The sequence below is a fragment of the Ursus maritimus genome, unplaced genomic scaffold (assembly GCF_017311325.1).
Source record: "Ursus maritimus isolate PB19 unplaced genomic scaffold, ASM1731132v1 scaffold_33, whole genome shotgun sequence".
Classification (NCBI taxonomy): Eukaryota; Metazoa; Chordata; class Mammalia; order Carnivora; family Ursidae; genus Ursus; species Ursus maritimus.
The window spans coordinates 10,176,650-10,202,783 of record NW_024425897.1 but is presented as its reverse complement, the minus strand read 5'-3'; the positions used below and the strand labels follow the sequence as shown (position 1 = coordinate 10,202,783).

The 26,134-nt window shown below is 49.0% G+C and overlaps 1 protein-coding gene across 1 annotated transcript; it reads left to right on the top strand.

Moving 5' to 3' along the window:
- The first annotated feature begins 125 nt into the window (after window positions 1-125).
- On the top strand, window positions 126-20,129 carry SF3A1 (splicing factor 3a subunit 1). The gene is made up of 16 exons (XM_040619737.1): window positions 126-267; window positions 3,012-3,133; window positions 7,911-8,118; window positions 9,228-9,485; window positions 12,122-12,196; window positions 12,925-13,075; window positions 13,405-13,598; window positions 14,474-14,591; window positions 14,870-15,055; window positions 15,684-15,805; window positions 15,896-16,141; window positions 16,695-16,902; window positions 17,396-17,550; window positions 18,528-18,629; window positions 18,750-18,821; window positions 19,600-20,129. The coding sequence occupies exons 1-16, from the start codon at window positions 205-207 to the stop codon at window positions 19,699-19,701; spliced, it is 2,382 nt and encodes a 793-aa protein (XP_040475671.1). The 5' UTR covers window positions 126-204; the 3' UTR covers window positions 19,702-20,129.
- The last annotated feature ends 6,005 nt before the right edge of the window (window positions 20,130-26,134 follow it).

Here is a 26,134-nt window from a genome sequence, read left to right as displayed (position 1 = left end):
CGCAGACAGCTCCAGGGAGGGGGTGGGAAGTTGCATCACGAAGAAGGGGCGGTCCCGGAAGTGCGTCAGCCTCCCCTCCTCGGCGACGACTCTCTCGGCCGCCGCCATCTTGCGAGCTTGTCGTATCGTCCGTGCGGGGAGCTGCTTTGACGCAGCACCGCTCACCTTCAGCGAGGCGGACTGGCAGCCCTGAGCGTCGCAGTCATGCCGGCCGGACCCGTGCAGGCGGTGCCCCCGCCGCCGCTCGCGGCCACCGAGCCCAAACAGGTACCGCGACCCCCGCACCTCGACCGGCAGCCCGATCCTCGGCCTGGGCCCTCCCCTCCGGCGCGGGCGCTCTTCACTCGTGCAGAGGAAGAAGCGGCAGCTTACGAGGGCTTGGAGGGACTGCAAGTCCCAGGAGGCAGCGCGCTTCCCGCTCTGCGCTGCCTTCTAGTAGCAAAAGAAGCGCTCCTGGAACAGTGGTTCTCAAAGTGTGGTCCGCGGACCAGCGGCATCAGCATCACCTGGGAGTTGATTAGAAATGCCAGACTTAAATACTAATAACATTTTAACAAGATCTCAAGGTGATTGATTAAAGTTTGAGAAGCACTGATCCAGCCCCATTCGTAGGTTCTGTGGTTATTGGGCCCACCGTCGTCGTCTCCAGCCCGCCGGTTTTTGCCCAGTGATCCCTAGTTTCCCAGACTGTACGGTACATTTTTGGTAATTCTCAGCATCTGCTCGGTGCTTACTCTAAGCCAAACACCGTGCCAGGCTCCGACTTACCCAGAATGAATGAAGCACAACTAGTTCAGGGAGCTCACAGTTCTAAGTGGGGAGACAGGTGTAAGTTAATATGCTTATCAAATATTTATTTGCTTCGATTACCATAAATGATGCCAGCCAGCACTTAAATCAGCTGAGGGGAAAAGAGGTGTGTAAATAATTGCAGTATGGTGTGATAGGCCCTATGAGTATCAGGTACAAAAGAAACTAATCAACATTTCTTTGATGGAGTGAAGGGGAAATTAAAGTAGGTGAAACCCACATGAGTGATAGGTAAATTGCTTTTAGAAGGATGAATTAGTGGTTTGCCAGACAGGGGATTGGAAAAGGTTAACAGCATCCTTTATTCATTAAACAAATGTTTATTGAGCACATATTGTATGGTGACCACTGCTTTGGGTTCAAAATATAGCACAGTACGTGACAGAAGAGGTCCATACCCTTACCACAAATATTTTATATACATCTGTATCCCTGGCATTTTCCCAGTTACTTGGGGAAAAGTAAACTACGTAATACCAGATAATTGCAGGGACACCAGGGTAGGAATCAGATGGTGTCTATGGTCAAAAGTAAGTTAAAAGGTGTTATTGAAGCATAGGTTTGGGAGAGTGGGGGCAAAAGATGCATTTTGGGGCATTTGAACTTTTCCTAGTACACAGTGGAGAGAAAGGGAAGAGTTTGAATCTGGATCATGACATTTGTGTTTCAGAAATTCAGGTAGCAGGTAGTGATGAGAATTGCTGGAAGCACAGTTACTCAAAAGATGCTGACGGCCTGCCCTAGATGTTGGGGGGAGGGTGGGGACAGGCTGGATGGGCAAGCTGAAGTCACAAAATGGCTGGTGGTGCAGACTTCCCAGCTGAAGTGATGTGTTGGAATCCTGGTTCTGCCATTTGGGCCAGCTAAGCTTTCCGTTTCTCCGTTTTGTCATCTGTAAAGTGGGGGTAATGAGTATTCACATTATAGGGCTCTCATGAGGGGTATAGTGTTAATATATTTAAGGTTCTTAGAAAAGTATATGGAATCTACTACGTGCTTGATAAATGTTATCATTGAATGTGGAGGCCGAGAAAAGGAGAGGAGGGCCATGTTTCTGGCCTGGGGACTGAGTGCATGGTTGGCTATTCATGAGGAAAGTGGTTAGAGAGGAAAGTGCCCTGGAGTCAGCTGATCTAGAGTTCTGTGAGGCATAAGAATGATCTGAGACATCAATTTGGGTGGGATTGTTCAGCCTAGAGGTGGTAGGGGAAGTAAAGGACATAATCGTGAGTGCATGAGGACAGTGCGAATACTGTGGAGAACAGAGTTTTTGGGAACCCTAACATAGGGCAGGAGGTGAAACAGGAGCCAGGAAGGTAACTTGGATGGAATGGTGAGCAGGAAGGAAAGACAGGAGAATGGGGCATGGGAGTTGAGTGGAGTTTTGTGAAGGAATGGTCATTGGTCACATGACCAGATGACTGCTGTAGTTGGCTGTAAGCAGTCATGCTTGACTTTGGCAAGAGCACTTGAAATGGATGGACCGAACAGGAGGTGAGGAAGTGGGAATGGCAAGACTGAGAAAACTCAGGATATTTAGCTACCAGAGGAAGAGGGGGAGAGCATAGCAGCAGGAAAGAATATGAGGGCAGGAACTGCAATTTTTTTAAGATGAGAGACTGACCTTTTACTAAGGGGAAGAAGCTGGTGAAGAAAGAATATTGGAGCTTATGGGACAGTTGATGATATGTATTCCAGTGGGGTCTCACAGAACATTTGAGCATTGAGTGATGGTTATGACTAGAATAGGTGCAGAGGGAAAGGGCATAAGGAGCTGCCAGCAAAGAGTTTTCCCGTCTTTGTTCAGCAAACAGTCATTAAATATCCCGTGCCAGGCACATCCCTGGGTACAGACATGGCCTTCTGGATTCTGGAGGATGGTTTCTTAGAGTGTGCTCAGATCCCCCTCCCCATCTGAATCATCTGGGCACTTGGTAAAAATGCAGATTCCCAGCGTCACTGAGACTGGCTAGCTGGAGAGTGCCAGGGAGGCTACTCTTTTCACTGGTTCCCCAGGAGAGTCCCGTGCAAGCACAGTGCAATTAAGAGAACCACTTTTCTAGAGCAGAGGGTCCTAACTCGAGGAGAGTCCATGGGAGAGAGTCTATATTCTCAATAAATTTTAGAGGAGTTTGACAGTCGGATCCAGTCCCCCAGGCCAGGAACTTCAAGACATTATTTTCCTTTTCTTGTTTTCACAGCCCACAGAAGAAGAAGCTTCTTCAAAGGAGGATTCTACCCCCTCCAAGCCAGTGGTGGGAATTATTTATCCTCCTCCAGAGGTCAGGAATATCGTTGACAAGACTGCCAGCTTTGTGGCCAGGTAACATAGCTGCTTCTGCGTTGTCAGCCTAGGCCCATTAGCTCATCTGACACCACAGCATGGCAGTGAGGCAGGCCATGGGCAGGATTGATGTCTCTGGCATGGCAGTGGCAAAATGTGAGTCACACCCAGCCCCAGAGTCACCAGGAACCTGTGCTTCCAAAAGAGGCCTGAGGAAGTGCCTGGAAAGCTGTTTTGTCACGGATAGTATGTGTGTCTGTGTCTGAGCTGCCGATTGGAGGAAGGTATAAAAACAGAGTTGGTCATTCTTATTATGCAAGAACTGCACTCCTCAGAGCTTCACCTGACCCATCTGCAAGATGGAATAAAATCCCACCTCAGAGTTGTTGTGAGGCAGGAGAGCGGGAATGGGACTGAGTGCAGTTCAGGTGTATCATACAGGTGTCAGCTGTCTTCGTGGATGACACGGAAGTCAAGTGCGAGTTCCTCTCACCTTCCTCATCATACTTCACGCACTCCCACTTCCTCAGATGGAATCCTCTTGATGGCCACTTGACTCTAGAGGTCAGCGCATCCCCTAGTTTAAAGGATTTAAAGTATTCTTTTGGCAGCCAGCAGGCCACATGCAGCCTATAGAGCTTTTGTTTGTCCTCACGATATATATATTCTTAAAGATATATTTATTAGAGAGGGAGGGAGAGGATTTTCAAGCAGACTCCACACTGAGCGAGCAGCCCCACTGACACGGGGCTCGATCCCATGACCCATGAGATCATGACCTGAGCTGAAACCAAGAGTCAGGCACTCAACCAACTGAGCCACCCAGTTGCCCCATCGCAGTATATTTTTAAAAAAACTGAACAGGGGCGCCTGGGTGGCTCACTGGTTAAGCGTCTGCCTTCGGCTCAGGGCATGATCCTGGCATTATGGGATCGAGCCCCACATCAGGCTCCTCCGCTGTGAGCCTGCTTCTTCCTCTCCCGCTCCCCCTGCTTGTGTTCCCTCTCTGGCTGGCTGTCTGTATCTCTGTCAAATAAATAAAATCTTAAAAAATAAATAATAACTAACTAACTAAATAAATAACACAAAAAACTTGAATAAATTGCCACCGTTTAAAAATGAGGAGATTGCACAATAAATCTGGATTTCTGGTTTCTGTCAACGAACTGGACAGCTTGTTGCATATAAGCATTTGCTGGCCTTGAACAGACGGCTGCCCTCTCTGTGTTCTCCAGAGAGCCATGCCTTGACCCCAGGGCAGTATCCCCATCACAGTACATCATTCTAATAGAGGGTTCCTTCCTTTCCAACCTCCTGATAAAGTGAAACATAGAAAGATGTTGCTCTGCTTGAGGCCTTTTGCTTGTCCGGCTCCATGGAGATTCATGTCGTCACATTTCAAAGGCTTTGATTAACCTGGGTATTGCATTAAATCTTCTCTGTGCTTGGTTGAACAATGTCAGGTTTAGGGCAGTAAGCGTTGTGTTTATGATAAATGTTTAATGTCTCATAGCAACGCTCATGCTTCCCTTTTCGCCCTGATAATTTAAAAACAGAATAAATAGGAAAAGGGTGTTAGAGGAAGAATCACCACAATCTCACTACCAGAATAGTTTCTACCAGCTGTTTTCACTTTTCTGTTTCTTTCTGCTCCTTGACATCCTTTTTTAGATCCTTGTAATACTAGTAGATACTTTCACATCCTGCTTTTCCCTTTTGTGCTGTGTTATAAGCATTTTCCCATGTTGCTCCATGGTCCTCTGATCGTGCGCTGTCCTTGATGCACCGTGTTGAGGTGACAGGCCTCCCTTGACTTGGCTGTCTCCTCTATATTTGCCTTCAGTGTTGTTTCCAACATTTCAATTTGGCACACAAAGCTGTGGGGGAAATCTGAGCATTTTCTTTCTTAGATTGTTTTCCTAGAAGAAAATCCTGTGTGGCAGATTACTGGCTGAAAGAGCGTTTTTAAAGATTTTCTTAAACATTTTGCCAAGTAGCTTTCCAATAATTTTGTGCCAGGCTCTGTTGCCACAGAAATGAGTATGCAAGTTTTCTTAAAAATAAAAATGTATGCATCCATATTTCTAGATATATTTTTGGTTAAGGTGATTGCCTTGTAGGCATTTTTAAGTATGCTTTCTTTTACATTGCAATGGAGGAACAGACGAGCGTCATCTCACTCTGGGATAAAGGAAGCATACAGGACCATCTTTTTACTTCTGTTGGGTCTTGCATATTGATTGATGGAGCATACAGTTAAAATCACTGAGTGTGTTTTTCCGAAAGAAGTTTTTTTCTCTCTAGGTTTGGTCTTCCCATCGTTGCATTTTCCTGTCAAGAAACTGAAGTGGAAATTACCCTTAAAAAGTCCCACCAGCTGGGTTGACTCAGAATCATGTCTTCTTCTGCTGAAATCTATTCCTTGTGTTAGAGAACATAATTCTAAAATTAACATTAAGTTAATTTAAAGGAACAGAATAGCTTGGAATGAACATTCCTGCCTTCTCATTTTCTTTCAGATTATTCCCAGATGCGGTGAGGTTGTGGCTTAGGAGGCAGCAATAGAGGAGGCAAGCAGAGCCCCCCTTTTCTAGCAGCCCTTTGTTTGCCCTGGGTGTTTGCTGGACACGCTGGCCTACTTCAGCAGTATCTAAGTGTGTACTCACCTTCCTCATACGTGGTTTGCGTTATTTCAGAAGGTGGAAGGTGCTTCTTCCCCGAGCATGAGGTTCCAGTTGGACTCATGCACTGACTAATTGAGCCCTCCTGGTGTTACCCATGCTGCAGTGTGACCAGAACTCGTAGAGGAGCCAGCCTGGGTGTTGGCGGCCACCACCACGGCACAGTTTGTTAGGGTGGCTGATCTGGGGCACAGCATTGCATGTACCCTGTCTCTCGCCCTCAAGCTAGCAAGGCCAGGGTGTGAAAGTCTCAAGAGAGTGAAGCAACCGGTTGCCAGCCGCCCCCGGAACCATCCCTTGATGTGTTTAGGGCATCTTTTGAGTGCTGGGCTCTGGCTGGAGGAGTGAAGGAAGCCCCACAAACATCTTTTTTTTTTTTTTTTTTTTTTTTTTTTTTTTAAGATTTTATTTTAGAGAGAGAGCGTGAACAGGGGGAGGGGCAGAAAGGAGGGATAGAGAGAATGTTAAGCAGACTCTGCACTGAGTGGGGAGCCTGACATAGGGCTCGATCTCACAACCCTGAGATCATGCCCTGAGCCGAAATCAAGAGTCAGACACTTAACTGACTGAGCCACCCAGGCGTCCCCACCGCAAACACCTAATACCCAGATCATCTTTCATGTTTATGGAACAGCCCTTTCTAGCCTTCATAGGAGTGACAGCCCTTGCATTGCAGGCTACTCAAAAAGACTCTGGCATCTCCTTAACTGATGTGATCTCTGTACTTTGGGGTAGAGAGAGAAGGTGGTATTAGCCACATCTTACCTGTGGGAATTTGAGTCAAAGAGAAGTTTGGATCCCCAGCTTCTGGGGAGGGAGAGGGGCTGGAGATTGAATTCAGTCCCCAGTGGCGAGTGATTTAATCAGCCATGGCTTTGTGATGAAGTCTTCATAAAAAACCCTAACCAAAGGGATTCAGAGAGCTTCCAGGTCGGTGAACAGGAACACATCTGAGAGGGTGCCGGGAGGTTGATGCACCCTGGACTCCACAGGGACAGAATCTCCTGTGCTCAGGACCCTACCAGACCCATCCCTACGTGACTCTTCATCTGGCTGTTTATTTTTATCCTTTAAAATATCCTTTTATAGTAAACTGATAATCTAGTAAGTAAAAAGAAAAAAAGAGAGAGAGAGAGTGGGAGGTTTGGTAACTCGGTGAGTCAGTAGCGAACTCAAAACGTGTATGTGTCCATATCTTGTGTCTTTAAGTTTAGTGTGCTTTCTGAGTGACACAGGTGTTATCTATGTGTGCCACCTTGAAATGTTACCACTGGGACTCCTTAAAAATCAGGGTTCCCCAAATATCATGAGAGGGACTTTTTTTTTATTCTGAGGTTGTTAAAGGCATACAAACTGGGGACCTAGGGTGTATGTGGGAAACTGCATACTAGGAGGGATGGGAGACCTCCCTTCTGTTCTTACCGCTCCCCTTGTCATCTGGATGTTCCTTACACACCCGCACAGGTCCGGGTCCTTGGAGAGCCGTTTGCTGCGTGGGCACCCAGTTCTAAATGAGGTGATTTTAGGTAGTACTTGGACAAAGCATTACATAAAATTGTTTACATTTCGGTGTTTTTTCAGTCCTTGTGGTTACCCAAAGGACAGAGTGTCAGTTTGGTGCTAGTATGTCTTTGACACCACCCAGCACTGTCATCTCCCTTTTTAACTAAGAGAACTGGCCTCAGTCTTAGCAAACTTAGAGCTAGACTTTAACGGTATTACTTTATTTTCATTGGTTTAATTTTACGTTTTCTTTTGCTAGTGTAAAGCCATGCCGATTTTTGTTTGAAGTAGTAATATGTGTCTTCCTTTGTAAGTACATTTTTAAATAAATGTAGTAAAAGGAAAAAGCAGTAAGTTAAGATGGTTTCGGGAATGGCAAGACCAGCCGAAGAGCTACAGGAGCAGCAGAGGTCTGGGAGACCCTGTGGCAGAGGAGGCCTGGCCCAGTCTGGGAGGAGGCAAATGACTGGCCACTGACACGAGGAGCCTCACGGAGGACTGCTGCTGCGCTCAGGGATGGGCTAGTTTGAGTGATGAGCGGTGGCAAGAAGGGGGCTGGAATGGGCAGTGTTGTGCATCTAGACGATTGTAAGGGTTATGGTGTTAATTCTTCTCTCTTTTCCTCCTTGTAGAAATGGACCTGAATTTGAAGCTAGGATACGACAGAATGAGATCAACAATCCCAAGTTTAACTTCTTGAACCCTAACGACCCTTACCATGCCTACTACCGCCACAAGGTCAGCGAGTTCAAGGAGGGAAAGGCCCAGGAGCCCTCAGCCGCCATCCCCAAGGTCATGCAGCAGCAGCAGCAGGCCACCCAGCAGCAGCTGCCGCAGAAGGTTAGAGCCGTCCCCTTCCTTCATATCCCCAGGGCTGAGAGCGAAGCCAGGCCAGGGAGGGGAGGATAATGAGCTATCTAAACCTCATTACCAGCCAGGGATGAGGTTTCTATCCACGGAGGACGACACTGAGGCTCAGGTAGCAAAGTCCTGCTCGTGTCCTGAGCACTGCTTGTTGGGCTCTGTGCTCAGTGCTTTAGGAGTCTCACTAGCACCTCACAGCAGCTGCTTGAGGAGGACAGCAAAGTGACCATTTTACAGATGAGGAGCCTGAGGCTTGGGGAAGTACGATTTAGCCCGGCCACAGAGGCAGTAGTCCAGAGTTCAGGCTCTTGGCCTTTACTCTTTGCCTTGACCATGGAGTGAGGACAGTGCTGTGATGTAGCTGGAGGGGCCTTCTTGAGCTATCCCTCCCATCCATCTCACCTTCCCAGGGCCCCTCCTTGTGGCCTGCCTTAATATGCTAATCCTCTCTGGGTCCATCGCTAGGGACAATTAGGGTTGTCAGCGAGGACAAGAAGGGCTGGCATGTTTTGCTGCCTGTATAGACTTAACCTGGTCCCTTCTCTTTGCTCTGTTCCTCAACCATGATGGCAAAGGCTACCTCCTGTTTTACAGTGGGAAATAAAAGTTGGAGTAGATTCTGTGACCTTGCATTGCAATTTACTACTTGTAGGGCCTCAGGCTACCTCCGTTTCCTCATCTATAAAAGGGATTCACAGTGCCTGTTCGTGTGGAGGCCAGGAAAGGTAACAAACATGGAAGTCCTCTGTCAGTGGGTCCTCTGCATACATGTAGGGCTCACTGTGTCCTTCATCCTCCTTGGGTGGGATTTAATAAGGCATGTTCCTGTCAGATCTTCTGCCACCCAATTTTAGCCCTCAGTTTCAGGGTAACAGCAGAAATACAGAGGGGCACGGCTCTTGCTTGAAGCCATTCGGGGAGTTGAGGCCACAGTTGGCCAAGAAATCGGCGCTCTTATAAGTTAGGATTCTTTCACACTGGGCCAGTGATGTGCATGTGATTAGCAGAATTGTAGAGCTCTGTGCCATCCTGCTGGGGGTGTCTTCCCACCCCTTCTCGAGCCTCACATTCTCTGCGCATCTTAGGTCCAAGCCCAGGTGATACAAGAGACCATCGTGCCCAAAGAGCCCCCTCCTGAGTTTGAGTTCATCGCAGACCCCCCCTCCATCTCAGCCTTTGACCTGGACGTGGTGAAACTGACGGCTCAGTTTGTGGCCAGGAATGGTCGCCAGTTTCTGACCCAGCTGATGCAGAAAGAGCAGCGCAACTACCAGTTTGACTTCCTCCGTCCGCAGCACAGCCTCTTCAACTACTTCACGAAGCTGGTGGAGCAGTACACCAAGGTGCCTGGGCAGGGCGGGGGCGCTGGGCCTGGGGAAGGAGGGCACCTTACGGAAGCACTGTATCTACTCGCGTCTACAAGGACATGACTCCTCTGTGGGCCCTCGGGCAGATGTTAAAAATTCCAGTTCAGGGGGCGCCTGGGTGGCACAGCGGTTGGGCGTCTGCCTTCGGCTCAGGGCGTGATCCCGGCGTTGTGGGATCGAGCCCCACATCAGGCTCCTCCGCTGTGAGCCTGCTTCTTCCTCTCCCACTCCCCCTGCTTGTGTTCCCTCTCTCGCTGGCTGTCTCTCTCTCTGTCAAATAAATAAATAAAATCTTTAAAAAAAAAAAAATTCCAGTTTAGTGTAAAGTCTAGATTTCTTTCTTTTCTTTCTCTTTCCTTTCTTTTCTTCTCTTTTCTTTCCTTTCCTTTCTTTCTTTTCTTTCTTCCCTTTCTTTTCTTCTTTCTTTTTTTTCTATTCTCTCTTTCTCTCTCCCTTTCTTTCTTCTTTTGTTTTCTTTTTTTTTCTTTCCACAGATAGAGAGAGGGGGCAGGCACAAGCAGGGGGAGCAGCCGGCAGGGGAGAAGCAGGCTCCCCGCTGAGCATGGAGCCCAATGTGGGGTTCAATCCCAGGACCCCAGGATCATAAGCTGAGTTAAAGGCAGCCGCTTAACCGACTGAGCCACCCAGGCACCCCTAAAGTCTTGATTTCTATTCAGTTCTGCCTTTTAAATGTAGCATGGACTGCTGGTTTTAAAGAGAAGTGAAAGGTGTGATTGATAGCTGCCATTGGGTTAGTGCCTGTTACATGACAAGGCCAAGTGCTAGCTGCTTCTAAGTACATTGAAATCTTCAGTTGCCTAGGACGGGACCTGAGAAGAAGCAAGCCCTTAATAATTGCCTCCTTTTCCCAATTTAATCTTCACAAGAACCCAGGAGGTATTCCCTCCACCCCCCTTCCCCTTTTTCAAAAGCAGAAACAGTCTCAGAGAGTTGAAGTTACTTGCTCATGGTCTCTCAGCTAGTAAGTAGCTGCATTGACTCTAACATCTATGTTGTTTTTCACACTAAAAAGTACCTTGAATTAGAAATATAATTTAAATAAGCATTGGGAGACAATTTAACTTGGGTAAGTATAGCCAGTACTGTTGAAATACTTACATATGTAGCGTTTTCTCATGTAGTCTCTCGTAATCTGTAAGTGGCCACTGCCATACTTATTTTACAGAAGAGGAAGTAGGCACAGAGAAGTTAACTTGGGCAGGGTCACACAGCTAGGGCTTGCTGAGCTGGGACTCGAACTCTGGCATTTTTACTCCAGCCCCTAAGATCGGGGCCTGAGGGTCTGGAACAAGAAGATCTTAATTATCGTGCTACATTGTTGTAACCAAGAATCTGGATAAGTCAGTATTAGTATTTAAAAACAAACAGATTGTTAATTTATTGCAAAGCACACTGATACATATTTGCCAGTGGCTTGTTTTGCTTGCCCAACATGTAGTGGAGGTTGTCTTCCCTTTTTTAGTGGCATGGTTCGTACGTCTGTTCCTGATATTTAGAAACAGTACATTAAAGATCTGACTTGAAAGGACTGTAATGATTTACTCTTACTTAGTTTACTCTATGTAACTAGAAAGAATTATAAAAATGTGTGAGTTTAGGAAGTGATCAGATCGAAAAATGGTAGAGTTAGCTGAGCTAACAATCATGAAAAGCGAAAGGGTTAGTGTAATTAATTACACAGTATCAATTTTAAGTAAGCCCTTCCTTGATTTTCCCTAGTGGACTACTTCCAGGGTTAAAGGTTCCCAGGTCCCTTTTTATTCTGTTACTTTCCTGTTCCTTCTCTCTTAGGACTTGGGTACTGACATCTAGTACTCTAACCTGAGGGCACTGGTGTCTGTCCCTAGTCATGGGAGACTCTAGGAGCAGATTTATTCCTGAAGTAGAGGTATAGGGGTGATAGGGTAGGGGTGAGCCGCTTTGCCAAGGATAATAAATACTGTTGAGAATTTACGCTGTTTTGAACAAAGCCATCATTCGTTGTCTCATTATATATTCATTGTCGGATTTTATTGCAAATGCTGGACTTATAATAGGGAACAGAAGACAGAGAAATTTCTGTCTTTTGGAGTTTCTGGTCTGGTGAGGGGGGTGACAAACAAGTGCAATGTCAGTGAATGTCCGATGGTAATAAATACTATGGAGAAATAGAAAGCGGGGGACAGAATCTAGGAGATGAGATGAGATGTGTGGCGGCAGTCTGGAGTAGGGTGTCAGGGGAGCACATGCAGCAGGGCCTGGTGGCATGCGCAAAGGGGTAGGAGCAGCCCCATGGCCTGAGGGCAGCTGGCGCGTGCGGACTGTACGCCAGGTGGTGGGCAGTGCTTTTGCGTATTTTCCTACCAGTCCTTGCAGCAGCCTTCTACGTTGACTGTGCCAGCTTTAAGTGGTGGTGTCACTATTTATAGAAGGCAGCCAAGTTACAGAGGGTAAGTGACTTGCCCAAAGTCGCACAGCAAAGTGGAGCTGGGATTGGGCCCTGGAACCCCATGCTCTCGCTTTTCCGGTGCCTTTCCACAGGCCCTGGGAGGCCCCCTCTTTGTCCTGAGTTGTGCTGCACTGACCGTTGCTTTAACTCTTCCGCATTTCAGATCTTGATTCCTCCTAAAGGCTTATTTACAAAGCTCAAGAAAGAGGCTGAGAACCCCCGAGAAGTTTTGGACCAGGTAAACTAAATTATAACTAGTTATCGGTGGTGCGAGTGACTTTGTGTGGGTTGTTTCATATTTGGAAATCGGCTCCGAGGCGGGACCTTGTTGTGTTCTAGGCATAGGAGTGGTGGGAAGAAAGGCCTTGTGGCCCCAGAGGCTGAAGAACCCTGGACTCTGTGCTCCCTAACTTTCTATTTTTCTCTCAGCTTTGCTGGATCTTCCTCTTTTCTGTCCTCACTGGAAGCCAACTCCTGAACAGGTTTTCTGGCGACAGATTCCTTTTGAGGCCCCAAGTTTTCTGAGTGGAGGAGAGAAGGCGCGTTGGCACTGCCTGTTTTGGGTGGCTGCATGAAGGTTTTGTTTCTCAGGCTCTCCGATTGCTGCTGCTTTTGTGGGTACTTTGTTGTCACACAGACTTCCTGGGACAGAGTTTGCTGCTCTGTGAGCATTGAGCCCCTTGCCAACTCAAGCAGAAAACTCTGAGGTTATAACAAATAGGTGCCCTTGAGGCCCAGACACAAGGTTTCTGTGGCATTTAGAATTTTTTTTATTCTGTCCAGGCTCCAGGCCTGACTGAAACCAAATGCAAATCCCATAGTTTCCTCCAGGAAGTTCCCCTTGTGGGCAGAGCCGCCTCCTGTTCCAAAGGAGATGCTGGCTTTGGTGAAGGTGCTGGAGGTGACAGCTCCGTCAGGAGCAGACCCTGATTCGGCTTAGCATCATGCCGTTTCCTGTCTCTTCAGGTGTGTTACCGGGTGGAGTGGGCCAAGTTCCAGGAGCGAGAGAGGAAGAAGGAAGAGGAGGAAAAGGAAAAGGAGCGAGTGGCCTATGCGCAGATCGACTGGCATGATTTTGTAGTAGTGGAAACAGTGGACTTCCAACCCAATGAGCAAGGTAGGTCTGTGACTCCAGGTGGGGACCCAGGAGCTTGGAACCATCCTGGAGTATCTCAGGTATACATCTCTTCCCAGGGAGCAGCACAGTCCTCCCAGAGGGTTTTTCCTATCTGTTTCATCTCTGCTGCCAGAAGACTTCAGATTTGCCACACTGCCCCACTTAAATGCAATCAAGCAAACACCATGCCAGACCTTGGGTGGGCATCTGGAGCTGGAACAGAAATCAGGCCCTTGGAGAGCTTACAGTGTGGGGAGGGTAGAGCAGTGGGCCTTTGATAGGGAGTGTCTGTGGAGGTCTCCTTTTGACTCTGGATCACCCTCTGCCAGGGAATTTCCCTCCCCCCACCACCCCAGAGGAACTGGGGGCCCGAATCCTCATTCAGGAGCGCTACGAGAAGTTTGGGGAGAGTGAAGAGGTTGAGATGGAGGTTGAGTCTGATGAGGAGGACGAGAAACAGGAGAAGGCGGAGGAGCCTCCTTCCCAGTTGGACCAGGACACTCAAGTGCAAGACATGGATGAGGTATGCTTCTGGGAGGGTCTGCGAGCTGGCCTTTCCCTCTGGAGCTTAAGGAGATGGGGGTGCTCTCCACAAGTCAGATCCAAGGCCCTTGTGAACCTTGAAAGGAGGCGTGGGTCCCAAATAAGGCATTCTGGCTGAGCAGCTGCCCAAACCCAGGCAGCATAGAGCCTCTTTCCAGCTCGGGCAACAAAGATTCATTCACAGGCAAGGATCTGAAAGCTGTCTGGCTCTGTTCTGTGACCTTCTCCCCTTCGCCCAGAGGCCCTGCCGCCCACCCCCCACCCCCAGGCCAGTTCTCAGTAAGGGAAAACTTTTCGCCACATGCTTTGATGCATTTGAGCTTAGGCCCAAGTGATCAGCAGTTCCCATAGCTTTTCTTAGTGTAGCCTCTGCTTCCTTTCGGCCACCTCTACCCCCTCCAAGCAGGCATAGAGTCTCCAGAGCCAAGCTGCTCTCCTCCCCTTGGAAAGAATTTGTGTGTGAGAAGAATGGCCCCTGTGTCTGTGGGAATTGACTTTTTCTCTCCCTCCCAGCATTGCTCTGTGAGCAGCTACCATTGAGTGCCGACCTGCCCCCCCGCACCCCTCCCCAGCATGTTTAAGTGCCCTTGGCCTCCTGGGACTGCCTGGTGCCAGCTGCTGGAAATGCCTGGGCGGAGTGTTAGCACCACGGCCTCCAGCGCTCTCATTCATGTTGTGAGGAAGGAGCTTGGCCAGGTGCCGGCTGGCCTGGGCTGCCCCCGGAGGCTTTAGCACATGGACACTGTGGCTGGCAGGGACCTAGGCTCCTTGCCACCCTGAGAGCCATCAGGGCTCAGCTGCAGGGAGGTGGCCTTTCGGCCCTTCTCTGAGTCCTGCCATTGCTTTGCTTTTCAGGGTTCTGATGATGAAGAAGAAGGGCAGAAAGTGCCCCCGCCCCCAGAGACACCCATGCCGCCGCCTCTGCCCCCAACTCCAGACCAGGTCATTGTTCGGAAGGACTATGACCCCAAAGGTAGGGCCTGCTTTCCTGCCCTCAGATGTTCCTCAGTGCTGTTTCTAGGAGGGGGTGAGGTGGTTTGTCGCAAATGCATGGATAGCTCCACCTTTGCAGGCCTGGTGGTAGGGAACAGAGCTGCGTCCTGTCTGGCACCCAGGGGCCTTGCACAGGGCCAGCTGCAGCATGGCACTAAACGGATGTGTCTTGGATGAGTGATGCACAGATGAAACAGCAGGCTCTTAACCCCAGCTGCTTCCCAGTGTTCTCATTCAGGCCTCTCTGTTTCCTTCTAGCTTCCAAGCCCCTGCCTCCAGCCCCTGCTCCAGATGAATATCTTGTGTCTCCTATCACGGGGGAGAAGATCCCTGCCAGCAAAATGCAGGAGCACATGCGCATCGGGCTTCTCGATCCCCGCTGGCTAGAGCAACGAGACCGCTCCATCCGTGAGAAGCAGAGCGATGATGAAGTGTATGCACCAGGTGAGGTGGGGGTTCTCCCACCCAGTCCATACCCCTTCTCTGATGTGGCCCTGACTCGCTCTGACCCATGGGAATCTCTCGACTGTGGTCAACTTGCTTTAAGCAAACAGAGCAACAACTGAGGTCAACAAAAACTTGAGGATAGGTACAGCCTGTGATGCTACAAAAGAACTCCCCATTTTCCAGAAGGACTCTTCATAAGGCTCCTCCAAAGGCAGGTACCTGACATGATGGCATCCCAGACATACCAGAGCTTGGGAAAGTTGACCTCCTTCAGGCTGTCTTAGAATGAGGACTCTAGTGCCTGGAGCACCCTGAGCGCTTTGAAATGAGACACGATAGGAAGAAAACTGTCCTAGAGGCAGGAGAGAAAGCTTTTAGTCCTGACTGCCACTTGTCATCTGTGTGACCGTGTCCTTCAATTGCTTTCCGTAAGTCAGTGGTTGGACAGGCTCTAGCATACAGGCTTAGTGCGGGCTCAGGATGGGCATGCCATTTTGGGACCCATACTCGACCTGCCCCGTGGGACCAGCCTCTACTGTGCACCAGGAGAGTTGCTGCTCTGTTAGAAGGGCACCTGGCTTTAGTTCTTTTCTGTCCCCTGCTTCCATTCTGTGACTATATCCAGGTCTGGATATTGAGAGCAGCTTGAAACAGTTGGCTGAGCGGCGTACTGACATTTTCGGCGTAGAAGAAACAGCCATCGGTAAGAAGATCGGTGAGGAGGAAATCCAGAAGCCAGAGGAAAAGGTGCAGTTCTGATGGATCCTAGTGCCTTCCCCACCCTCACACTCCTGTCCTTGGGCTGCCTTCTAGCTGTGGCTTTGCTTTCCCTTGCAGGTGACCTGGGACGGCCACTCAGGCAGCATGGCTCGGACCCAGCAGGCTGCCCAGGCCAATATTACCCTCCAGGAGCAGATCGAGGCCATCCACAAGGCCAAGGGCCTGGTGCCAGAGGATGACACCAAAGAGAAGATTGGCCCCAGCAAACCCAACGAGCTTCCCCAGCAGCCACCTCCTCCGTCTTCAGCCACCAACATTCCTAGCTCTGCCCCACCCATTACCTCCGTGCCCCGGCCACCTGCGGTAAGCCAGTAGCCACTTTGGGACTGATCTTGTAGAGGTTGGACACTATTGGCTGAGAAGGACAACTTCCTTATAGAGGGCCCCAGGTGCTGTTCGGGTCAAGTTAAGAGACAAAGAACTCTTTAATTGTAAGTGGGAACCTCTACTCTGATCTTCCATCTGTGTGGGAGGATTGGAGCAGGGAGGGAGGCAAGAGGCAAACATGACAAGCAGGCTTAGGGCAGAGAAGGGCTGCAGGGCTTAACAGGTCTTCGAGGCCTGCTGGCCCTTCTCCAGGAAGCTAAGTTGAGGTCAGCCTTTTTAGTGGCTCTCACAGTGTCTGCCACAAGCATCTGGTTGAGTCCCAAGTGGAAAGAGTGTCACTCTGGGCCTCTCTCGGCGTAGTTCCTGTCAGAAGCTGGTTGTGAGCCTGCAGTCTGTCGGCCCCAGGGGACTCTGTTGGAGCTGTTCAGTCTCCATCCTCAAAGGCTGCGGGTGGCTAATCACCAGCCTCATATGCCCTTGAGGTCCAGCTTTGACTTCCTGTGACCTATGGGTCCCTTCTCCCCAACAGATGCCACCTCCTGTTCGTACCACAGTTGTGTCTGCAGTACCTGTCATGCCCCGCCCCCCGATGGCATCAGTGGTCCGACTACCCCCGGGCTCAGTGATTGCCCCGATGCCGCCCATCATCCACGCGCCCAGGATCAATGTGGTGCCCATGCCTCCCTCGGCCCCTCCTATCATGGCACCCCGCCCACCCCCCATGATTGTGCCAACAGGTCAGTATTTCTCATGTCACTTTCCAGGCCATTGGGTCAGGACTGTAGACTAAGCTCGGTGAGCAGAGCAGTGGCTGATGGTAGTGCCCAGCTGTTAACGGCTGGGGGTCTAGCCCAGAGGGGAGCCCTGGCTTCCCCATGTGAGTGATCCCTGCCCTAGAAGCTGGGGAGCCACAGGTCCTGGGGGAGATAGGCCGACGTGGCAGAGCTGGGGTCTGTGCACCCAGAGTGGTCAGTCTCCAGACAGGTACGGAGGCCCAGTGATGCCTGCCTGTCAGCTGGCACCTGCTCTGTCCATCAGTCCTGCCCCTGCTGCCCAGTGTGGGCAGTCTCCCAGGTCTCCCTGCCAGGGAACCTGCTGGCTGCCAGACTCAGCAAGGACCCTTCACACCTCTGACAGAGAAGTGGGAAACCTTTGCAGTCTGCCCTCACCAGCCCTGAGTCCCAAGGCCCTTCCTCTCACTCAAACAGCTGCTTATTCCTGTCCTTGCAGCGTTTGTGCCTGCGCCGCCTGTGGCACCTGTCCCGGCTCCAGCCCCGATGCCCCCTGTCCACCCTCCGCCTCCCATGGAGGATGAGCCCACCTCCAAGAAACTGAAGACAGAGGACAGCCTTGTGCCTGAAGAGGAGTTCCTACGCAGAAACAAGGTATGTGATACCACAGTGCCACCCGTGGTGGTAATGCCTAGTTGGGGGATCCGGTCCTGCTGCAGTTACACATTCCCTGGCCCACCCTATTCTGCTCCCACTGTTTTGACCCAGGGGCCTCAGTCAGCTATTGGAGGCCTGTAAGGGCTTCAGAGCGCACAGCAGTTGTGCAGTCAGAGGAGCAAGCCGAATAGGTGGTCCCTCTGTGTGAATTATTGTGGAGACCAGCAGGCAGGACTTGGGTGTGAAGGGGGCCCTGGACACGAGGAAATCCTGGGTGTAGTTCTTAATTTCTTTGTGGTCTTCTTTGGCTCCAGCCCTTTGGAGTTCTGCCTGTTGGGGGATTCTGTTGGGGTGCTAGAAATAACGGGAATCCTGGCACTGCCAGTACCTAGGGAAGCTGTCAGGTTCTAGTGAGGAGGCAGAAACAGTCCTAGCCCCACTCCCCCAGTGTATTTGACCCAATCTTTTTTTTTTTTTTTTTTTCCTTTCTGATGGCAGTTCCCGTTTTCTGAATACCAGCTAAGTACCAGAGTAGAGCTACATGCTGCACGGGCACATGTTTCTTTAGTGCTTACGACAGTGCCATGCAGCTGTTGTGATTACTTGCTTTATAAACGACGTTGCGGCCTAGAGAGACCTGATTAGAGGAGTCGAGAGCCCACGTTTTCTGACTTTGCCGTTTATATTGTCTCTCTCTCTGCTGCTTCTGGGGTTTACAGGGCATTTTCTTACTACTTTTTCAGTTCCAGACTCACCAGGAGGCAGGGTAGAGATCATTTTAAAGAAGAGAAACCAAATCTTGAAGGTGGGGAGTGAGTCGTGCCCTGTCACTAGTGGTGTTAGTAGTGAGTTGGGCCGGGGTCCAAGAGCCCAGATGGACAGGTGACATTGTTTAGATTCGCTCAGGAATAGGAGAGCATAGTTCCTGATGGGCTAGGGTTCCCCAGATATAATGGCCATGTCCTGTTTTGTAGGGTCCAGTGTCCATCAAAGTCCAAGTGCCCAACATGCAGGATAAGACTGAATGGAAACTGAACGGCCAAGTGCTGGTCTTCACGCTCCCGCTCACAGACCAGGTATGAGTTGCTGCTGGTAACTGGCATCAGGTGCAGGGGATCCAAGGAGTTCGGGGGGACTGGGGGTAGTTTTCTTCAGCTGACCTTAGCAAGAGGCTGAGCAACCTCTCGGTCCCACAGGTCTCCGTCATCAAGGTGAAGATTCATGAAGCCACGGGTATGCCTGCAGGGAAACAGAAGCTGCAGTATGAGGTAAGTCAGACGTCAGTGGTCCTGCCCCTTGGGTCTCAACGCCATCCCAGAAGCTAGATCACCTGTGGAATCAAAGGAGTGAAGAGACGTGGGGATGGCCACGTGAATCTGTCCCAGAAGCGACGATGCTGACTGGGAGTGCCAGGGCAGGTTAGCCTGACAGGGCGAGGCTCAGGGTGACTGGGTCTCCGTGTAGTCTTGTGTGGAGCCCCAGAAACCTTTTCCCTCAATGACTGGGGTGGACGTCTGGGGACAAGACCTGGAATGCTGTGGTGGGTTTCTGGCCCAGTGATGGAGCCTTCCAGCCAATGTGGTCTGGGGTAGCCTGGCTTTGTGCGGGGACACAGAAGTGATAGTCCGGCTCAACCTGGTGCCCACCTGGCCACATGGGGCTGCTTTATTCTCCCTCTCAGGACTTTGACAAATCCCTACTCTGAGCCTCAGTTTCCTGTTCTGTAAAATGAGAGTCTTGGATTGATCTCTGAAAGGTCTTGTGATTTGAGAGTCAGAATTCCATGGGGTTGGTCTGGGCCAACTTCTTGGGGAGTTGACAAAGAGGAAGAGCACGGGCTACTAGGAAGGAAGGAAAGCAGAGCATTCTCGGGGGAGCCAGAGACCTTCAGTCCCACCCTGTGCCACCCCCACTCCCCGCCATTGTCCGATCTTCTTTCAGGCCTCTGTATTCACTGAGTTCAGAGTGAATGATGTTGGGAGTTGTGAGACTGTACATTGCTCAGGGCCAGGTTGCCCCATGCTAAAGCATACCACTGTTTTCCAGGGCATTTTCATCAAGGATTCCAACTCGCTGGCTTACTACAACATGGCCAATGGCGCCATCATCCACCTGGCCCTCAAGGAGAGAGGCGGGCGGAAGAAGTAGAGAAGAGAAACCTGCTGTCAGGTCTCAGCCACTGCCGTTTTTGCCTCTCTCCCACTGTTCCACCCTCTGCTCCAGTCCCAGGAGACCCTGCCTTGTACGTTTGTTTCCCTCTTAACTAAATTTGGAAATTCAAATTGTCCTGCCAAGTTTTCTTCCCCCCACCCCCTCTCCACATTGATAAGGGAGAGCTTTCTAAGCCAGTCTCCTCCCCAGTGGTCTCTGGAATCCGTTTGTATTTGAGTCTTGATTTGAGGGGATTCATTTCTTTAGGTAGTGCATTAGGAGATGTGAACCCAGAAATGTCCTACGGGGTAGTGTCATAGTACCAAGTGGCACCTGGCTGATAGAATATGGTTGTTCTCATTATTAATCATTTTGTATGTTGCTGTGGGTTGTCTAATAAACCTCTTATATCCTTCTTGTGAAAACAGTGTCATAAGCCTTGTCCCTTGGCCACGTGTGCCCTGTCCAGACCCAAGGCAGTGGGAGCATGGCACAATACCTTGTGGCTCCTCTTCTACTCTGAGGAATGTTGGACTTTTTTGTTTTAAGTCAAATACTTTTTTATTGAAGGAACTTTAGTGTGCCAGAGGTGACATTTAAACAGTGTTAATAGGCTTTATGCTTTTTTTTATTTTAAGATTTTATTTATTTGAGAGAGAGCACGAGTTGGGGGCAGGGGGCAGGGGTGGGGCAGATGGAGAGGGAGAAGCAGACTCCCTGCTGAGCAGGCAGTCCAGTGCAGGTCTGGATCCCAGGACCCTGAGATCATGACCTGAGCCAAAGGCAGACACTTAACCTACTGAGCCACCCAGGCACCCTGGAATGTTAAGCTTTTAACTAAATTCTTATCACCACCAAATCTTTCATGAATTTGTCTTAGATTTATTTTCATAGCTCTTAAAATATTTGGATCTTCCAAAGGCATAACTTATGTATTTAATAGACTGCTACAAAATGCTTTCAGCATGTCAGGACTAAAGAAGAACAAGGAGAAGTGTGATGCAGTTCTTGGGCCAGTGGGCAGCAGAGAGACCCGTGGAGATGAGACTCAAGGGTGGCAGTTTCCTGCAGGCCTGGAATCATCCATGACCTGATTGGTTCTGTGACCTTAGTCAGGTGGCTTACCTTGAGTGAGCACAGGGACATGAAATTTTTTAAAATTTTATTTATTTAAAAAGTACTTAATTGTGCCACAGCCATGAATTAATCTAAGAATTTTATAAAATTTAACCAATTTACTCCGTATTGTTTAAAGTTCTCCATCAACTTTAACTTATGTAATATTGAGTATTCCTGTTTTATACTTGAGTCAACTGAGCACAGAGACGGTGGGTCACATGCCCACAGTCACACAGTAAGAAGCTGAAAAGAGAATGTGTGCAAAGCGCTTGTCACAGGCCTTCCTCCCTAGTAAGAGCCAGACGCAGGCTGTTATTTTTGGAATTGTGCTATCACAGGGAGCTAGGCGCTGCTGTGGGTGTTTAGAGGGAGGAAGGTGAGAGCCTGTTGAAAACTATTTCCTGGTTTGAAACCTAAATTTCATTTTGTTCTGAAGATCTCACGTGTGTTTATCCCCTGAGAGTACCTAGTGCCTTTTCTTTGCAGTCCCTCCATTGGGTCCTCCTAGCTGCCCCACGAGGTTATCTCCAGGGCTCAGAGGGTAAGGCCATTTCCAAGGTCATAGAACCAGTATTCTAGGCACTACCCTACTCTGCTTTGTACCACCAGCTTCCCACCCCCAATCCCCCCAGTCCTGTACACTCAAGCTCAAAGCTTCTGACTCCAGACCTAGGGCTCAGGTGGCCTTTCTGCAGTACCACTTGTATGGCTCCATTACAAACTACTGATCCCTCACATTTTGAACTTGGTCGAGGGATGTTATTCCTCACCCTGTTTGACATCTGCCTCCCACCTGGTTGCTGGAAGTTCCCCCAGGGCTGAAGTGGGGTCCATGTTTTGGGTGTCTAAAATGAAGGCACTGCTGGTTGCTTCTCCATAGTCAACACCAAAAATTGCACTGAACACCACCTGGGAAGGGGGGTCAGGAGGCCTGGGGGTGTCCTGTGCTCCAAGCTCTCCTCTCTTCTGGGATTGCTTCTGGGAATGGGGAACAGGGTGTGGTGTTGGGCACTCTCCGGCACAGATGGCAGATCCTGCGGGCCCTCGATGACGGAGGCTGTGACTGGAGGCCAGGAATGCTGCTGGGTGGAATGTGAGTGAATGGATCCTTTGAGCCACTCTCTGAGGCCCGAACCCAGTTTTCCGAAGCTCTTGAATGAACATCTGTCCTGGCTCATTCCCGTCGAAGAAGGCCCATTGACCAGTGTGGCCTTGTGACTCAGTGGCCGTGGGCCCAGCATTCGGGCCCAGCCCTCTGCACTTCTGGTTTAGGGCCTGTGACATGAACGCAGTGCCTTGCTTACACAGCTTTTCTGAATATCACTGCGATCCTCTGAGGATGGTCTGGCCCAGTTTTTAGATTAGGTGGATACCCAGGATCATGTAGCCAATGAGGGCTCTGGAAGCCCAAAGCAGCTCTTCCATTCCTGGTGACCACACTGTTCTCTGTTTCACCAGACCAGACTGTGAAATGGGGAGAACTATGTTGTGGGACTTTTGGGAAAATGGGCATGGTTTGCTCTCAGAGAGGCTGTCTTTTTAGACTTACACAGAGGACTTTGGGAGTTGTAGACATTAAGGAATTTCACTTTCAATTCCACCAGCTGCTTGACTTGAGTACTTGTCATGTAGCCCAGAGGAGACTGTCTATGATTAGGCCCATTCACTTTTTATTTATTTTTTAAAGATTTTATTTACTTAATTTAGAGAGTCGGGGGAAGGGGCAGAAAATCTTTTTTTTTTCTTCAAGGTTTTATTTATTTATTAGCGAGAGAGAGCACAAGCCAGGGGAGAGGGAGAAGCAGACTTCCTGCTGAGCAGGGAGCCCGACATGGAGCTCCATCCCAGGACTCTGGGATCATGACCTGAGCCAAAGGCAGACTCCTAACCAACTGAACCACCCAGGTGCCCCCAGGAGAGAGAATCTTAAGCAGACTCCGTCTTGAGCCCGACTCACAGCTCAATCTCACAACTCAAGATCATCACATGAGCTGAAATCGAGAGACTCTTAACCTACTGTGCCACCCTGGTACCGTGACCCATTTCACTTTTTAAAGTTAAAATTTGTATTAGAGAATATATACAAAGGCTATACTAGGTTATGTTAGGATATATACTTAAGTGGAAATACATGGTGTACTTGTAGCAATTCTTACATGTAATATTTATCCCTGTAATTCAAAAATCAAAAAGGCAAAATACAGTATGGCTTAATACATTTCAGGGTACACATACTAGTATATAAGATTTTTAGAAGTTTACTTTTTTTTAAATGTACCATTTTTAAGTTGAGATCATTAACTTTAATTTGGGAATTTGCTCTTATCTATTCTACATTGCTATATTTTGATAAAAAATAAGTGAATAGGGGCACCTCGGGTGGCTCAGTTAAGCGTCTGCCTTCAGCTCAAGTTATGATCCCAGGGTCCTGGGATCGAGCCCCACATTAGGCTATCTGCTCAGCAGGAAGTCTGCTTCTCCCTCTCCGTCTGCCCCTCCCCACCCCTCGTGCTCTCTCTGTCTCAGATAAATAAATAAAATCTTTAAAAAAACAAAAAAAGTAATCGGATTATTCTAGATAGCCCTGAGTCATACAATCTGAAGCAAGACAAGATAAACTATTCCTTATGGTATCATTACAGAGAAGGTACTGTTGCCTTAAACTGAGTTCAGTTAAGCCAGTCAGTGTTCCCTATCCCTGAGCTGTGGCGATTAGATGAGGGATAGGCACGTGTCCTAGTATAAAGAGATGACACATGAAGGAATGCCGCCTCCTCACTATTGAGCAGAAGCTACCAGAAGAGTCTTGTATGGTTGTGTGGAGGAAGGAGTGAGCCTGGAGCTGCTGCTGTGAGGGGCTGTAGCTTGAGATGAAGCAACCACAGGAAGGAGGACAAAGAGAAGAGAAAAGAGGAAAATAAGGCTGCTATTCCTGGTCAACCTTTGGATCAGACATCTCCTGAAGCTCATTTGCCTATGAATTTTTTTAAGCTATAGGAGCCACTAAATGCAGTTTTGGGTTCAGCCCATTTGAGTTCTGTTCCCTGCCACTTAGACCAAAAGAGTCTTACTGTTATCCTTGATGTAGGGATAAAGAAAATATAGTTTGCCTACTCTTCGTTGGCTGCTGGGCACCAGCTGTCTACCTTCTGAACCTCCGCTCTCCTCTTATTACAAATAAAGGCTCTGACATCTGGGCATACTCACAGCCAGTGCTGACAGATTTTCTGAGCACACGCAGTTGTATATTTCAGGGTCCAGGAGAGGGGACTTCCCTGGGGCCTGTGTGAGCACCTGGAGCTAAACTTTCAGGAATTACCCCAGTAGGATGAGTCTCCAGGTTGTCCATACATTGCTGTAGCCCTGGCTAAGCATCTCCTCGACTCCTACAGCAGCCAGTCTACCTGGATGTTTCACAGCATTGCCAAAGGCCTCTCACTATTCCAGGGAGCCACGTAACTCTGCGGGGCGTTCCTTTGGACCATTCATTTGTTCACTCATTCACTCCTGCTTGCTGACTGCAGTCTAACCACCCTATTCTCTGAGTCTGCTTCTCTTTCTCCCAGATCGCCGCAGAGAAGCTTCCCTATTTCTACCTACTCCCCACCCCCCACCGGCACCCTTGCCCCCAGCATTTTCTATACCTCACCCTGCTTTATTGTCCTTTTCACACACGTGTTCTTCTCTACTGCAATGTAAACTATTGATCCAGGTCTTCATCTCTTGTTCACTACCAGATAAAGAGCTCTGAAATTTGAAGTAAAAAAAATATAACATTGAGTGCTTACTATGTGCTAGAAGCTTCAGAGACAGCTCACTGTACTTCAAGTAATTTTTTCTTTTCTTTTTCTTTTTTTTTTTTTTTTGAGTAAGCTCTACGCCCAGCATGGGGCTTAAACTCAACCCCAAGATCAAGAGTTACATGGTCTACTGACTGAGCCAATCAGGCACCTCCTTACCAAGTAATTATTTACATTCTGATTTTTCAGAAGAGGAAGCTAAGGTTCTGAGAAGTTAAGCAATTTTGCACAGAAACACCCAGTTATTGAGGGGCACAGCTACGAAGTGAAGTCTCCCAGGCCATGTTCCATGGGTTAAATTAGGTAAACTCCCCTGCTGCAGCCACTGTTGTGGGAAATATTCAAGACAATAATGGATTTGCAAAGTGCTTTGCAAACTACAAGCACCATCACTCCTGGCTTCCATCTACTAAGTACTTCCATGTGTCAGATGCTTAGCACATATTGTCACACTACAGTCTCAGAACAACTTCCCTAAGGAGGTATATTTTCCAGTATTTCCATTTTGCAGATGAGGAAATGGGCTGAGAGAGAAGTGATTTGTTTAAGGTATACAGTGACAGCAGAGATTTGGATCCTGGTTGGTCTTGTGTAAGAAAATTAAAAGTTGGGGCCTCAAGGCCTTAACTTGAGAAACATTTACTCTCCCATAGATGGACACCCAGGTGCTTCTTACCTGTGCCTCACCCCCACCCCGAATACCTCTGAGATAAACATCACTGTACATGTGCTCTTACAGAACTGAACGTGTTTGGGATCTAACCCTAGGACCAGAATTATGAAGTCAAAGGGTTGTGAATACTTTGCCAGCCTTGAGGCCTCACATCTGCTCCCCTTGTGTCTGACTCCTCTTTCCCTTCCCTGGGATAGGCCCACATCTCCATTCAAGGCCCACTCTGCCCCTCCTACGAGCTGGAACTAAAAACCCACCACTGTCTAGAGCCATTGAAGAGGAGGAATGTCCTTCTAGACCGAGAGTTTAAGACCAAAATAGCTTGTGCCCACTCCCATGTCTGCTGTTGCCCTGTTTATGGAAAACCAGAAGCCTATGGAATGTGAAGACTGCAGAGTGAAATCTTCAAGAATGTCTGGGCCATGTGGCATTAAGGAAACGGCTGGTGAAATCACTCAAATCTTAGACCCCCCCCCCCCAAATCTTGGGGCCATGCCTTGGGCCCCTTAGCAGCCTGTCCCAGGCTCTGCAGCTCAGGCCTGGCTCTTCCAGTCTTTTCCTGTTTCTGGGTCTGTCTCCTTCAGGTCTACGGGGAGTATCAGATGAAAACGTGGTTGCGGCTTATAAACTATAAACTACTGGGCTCAAGTGAGGAGCTAACATTATGGCTCCAAGAGTTGACATTCCCTGGGGTGAGAAGTAGCCTTTTGGGAGCTAAGTCCATTTAGATACAATTGGTCCCTGTCTCATGATACAAGCTGTTATTGGTAAGAGCTAAATTCAAATCCTGCCTCTGTGACAGCTATGGCTAGGACCTTAGGCAGCTGATTTCACTTCC

Excerpts from the sequence above, each read along its gene's own strand:
- SF3A1 (XM_040619737.1), top strand. The coding sequence starts at position 205 with ATGCCGGCCGGACCCGTGCAGGCGGTGCCCCCGCCGCCGCTCGCGGCC. Across the intron at positions 13,076-13,404 it reads CTTCCAACCCAATGAGCAAG|GGAATTTCCCTCCCCCCACC; the intron begins GTAGGTCTGTGA and ends ACCCTCTGCCAG. Across the intron at positions 15,056-15,683 it reads TGATGAAGTGTATGCACCAG|GTCTGGATATTGAGAGCAGC; the intron begins GTGAGGTGGGGG and ends GACTATATCCAG.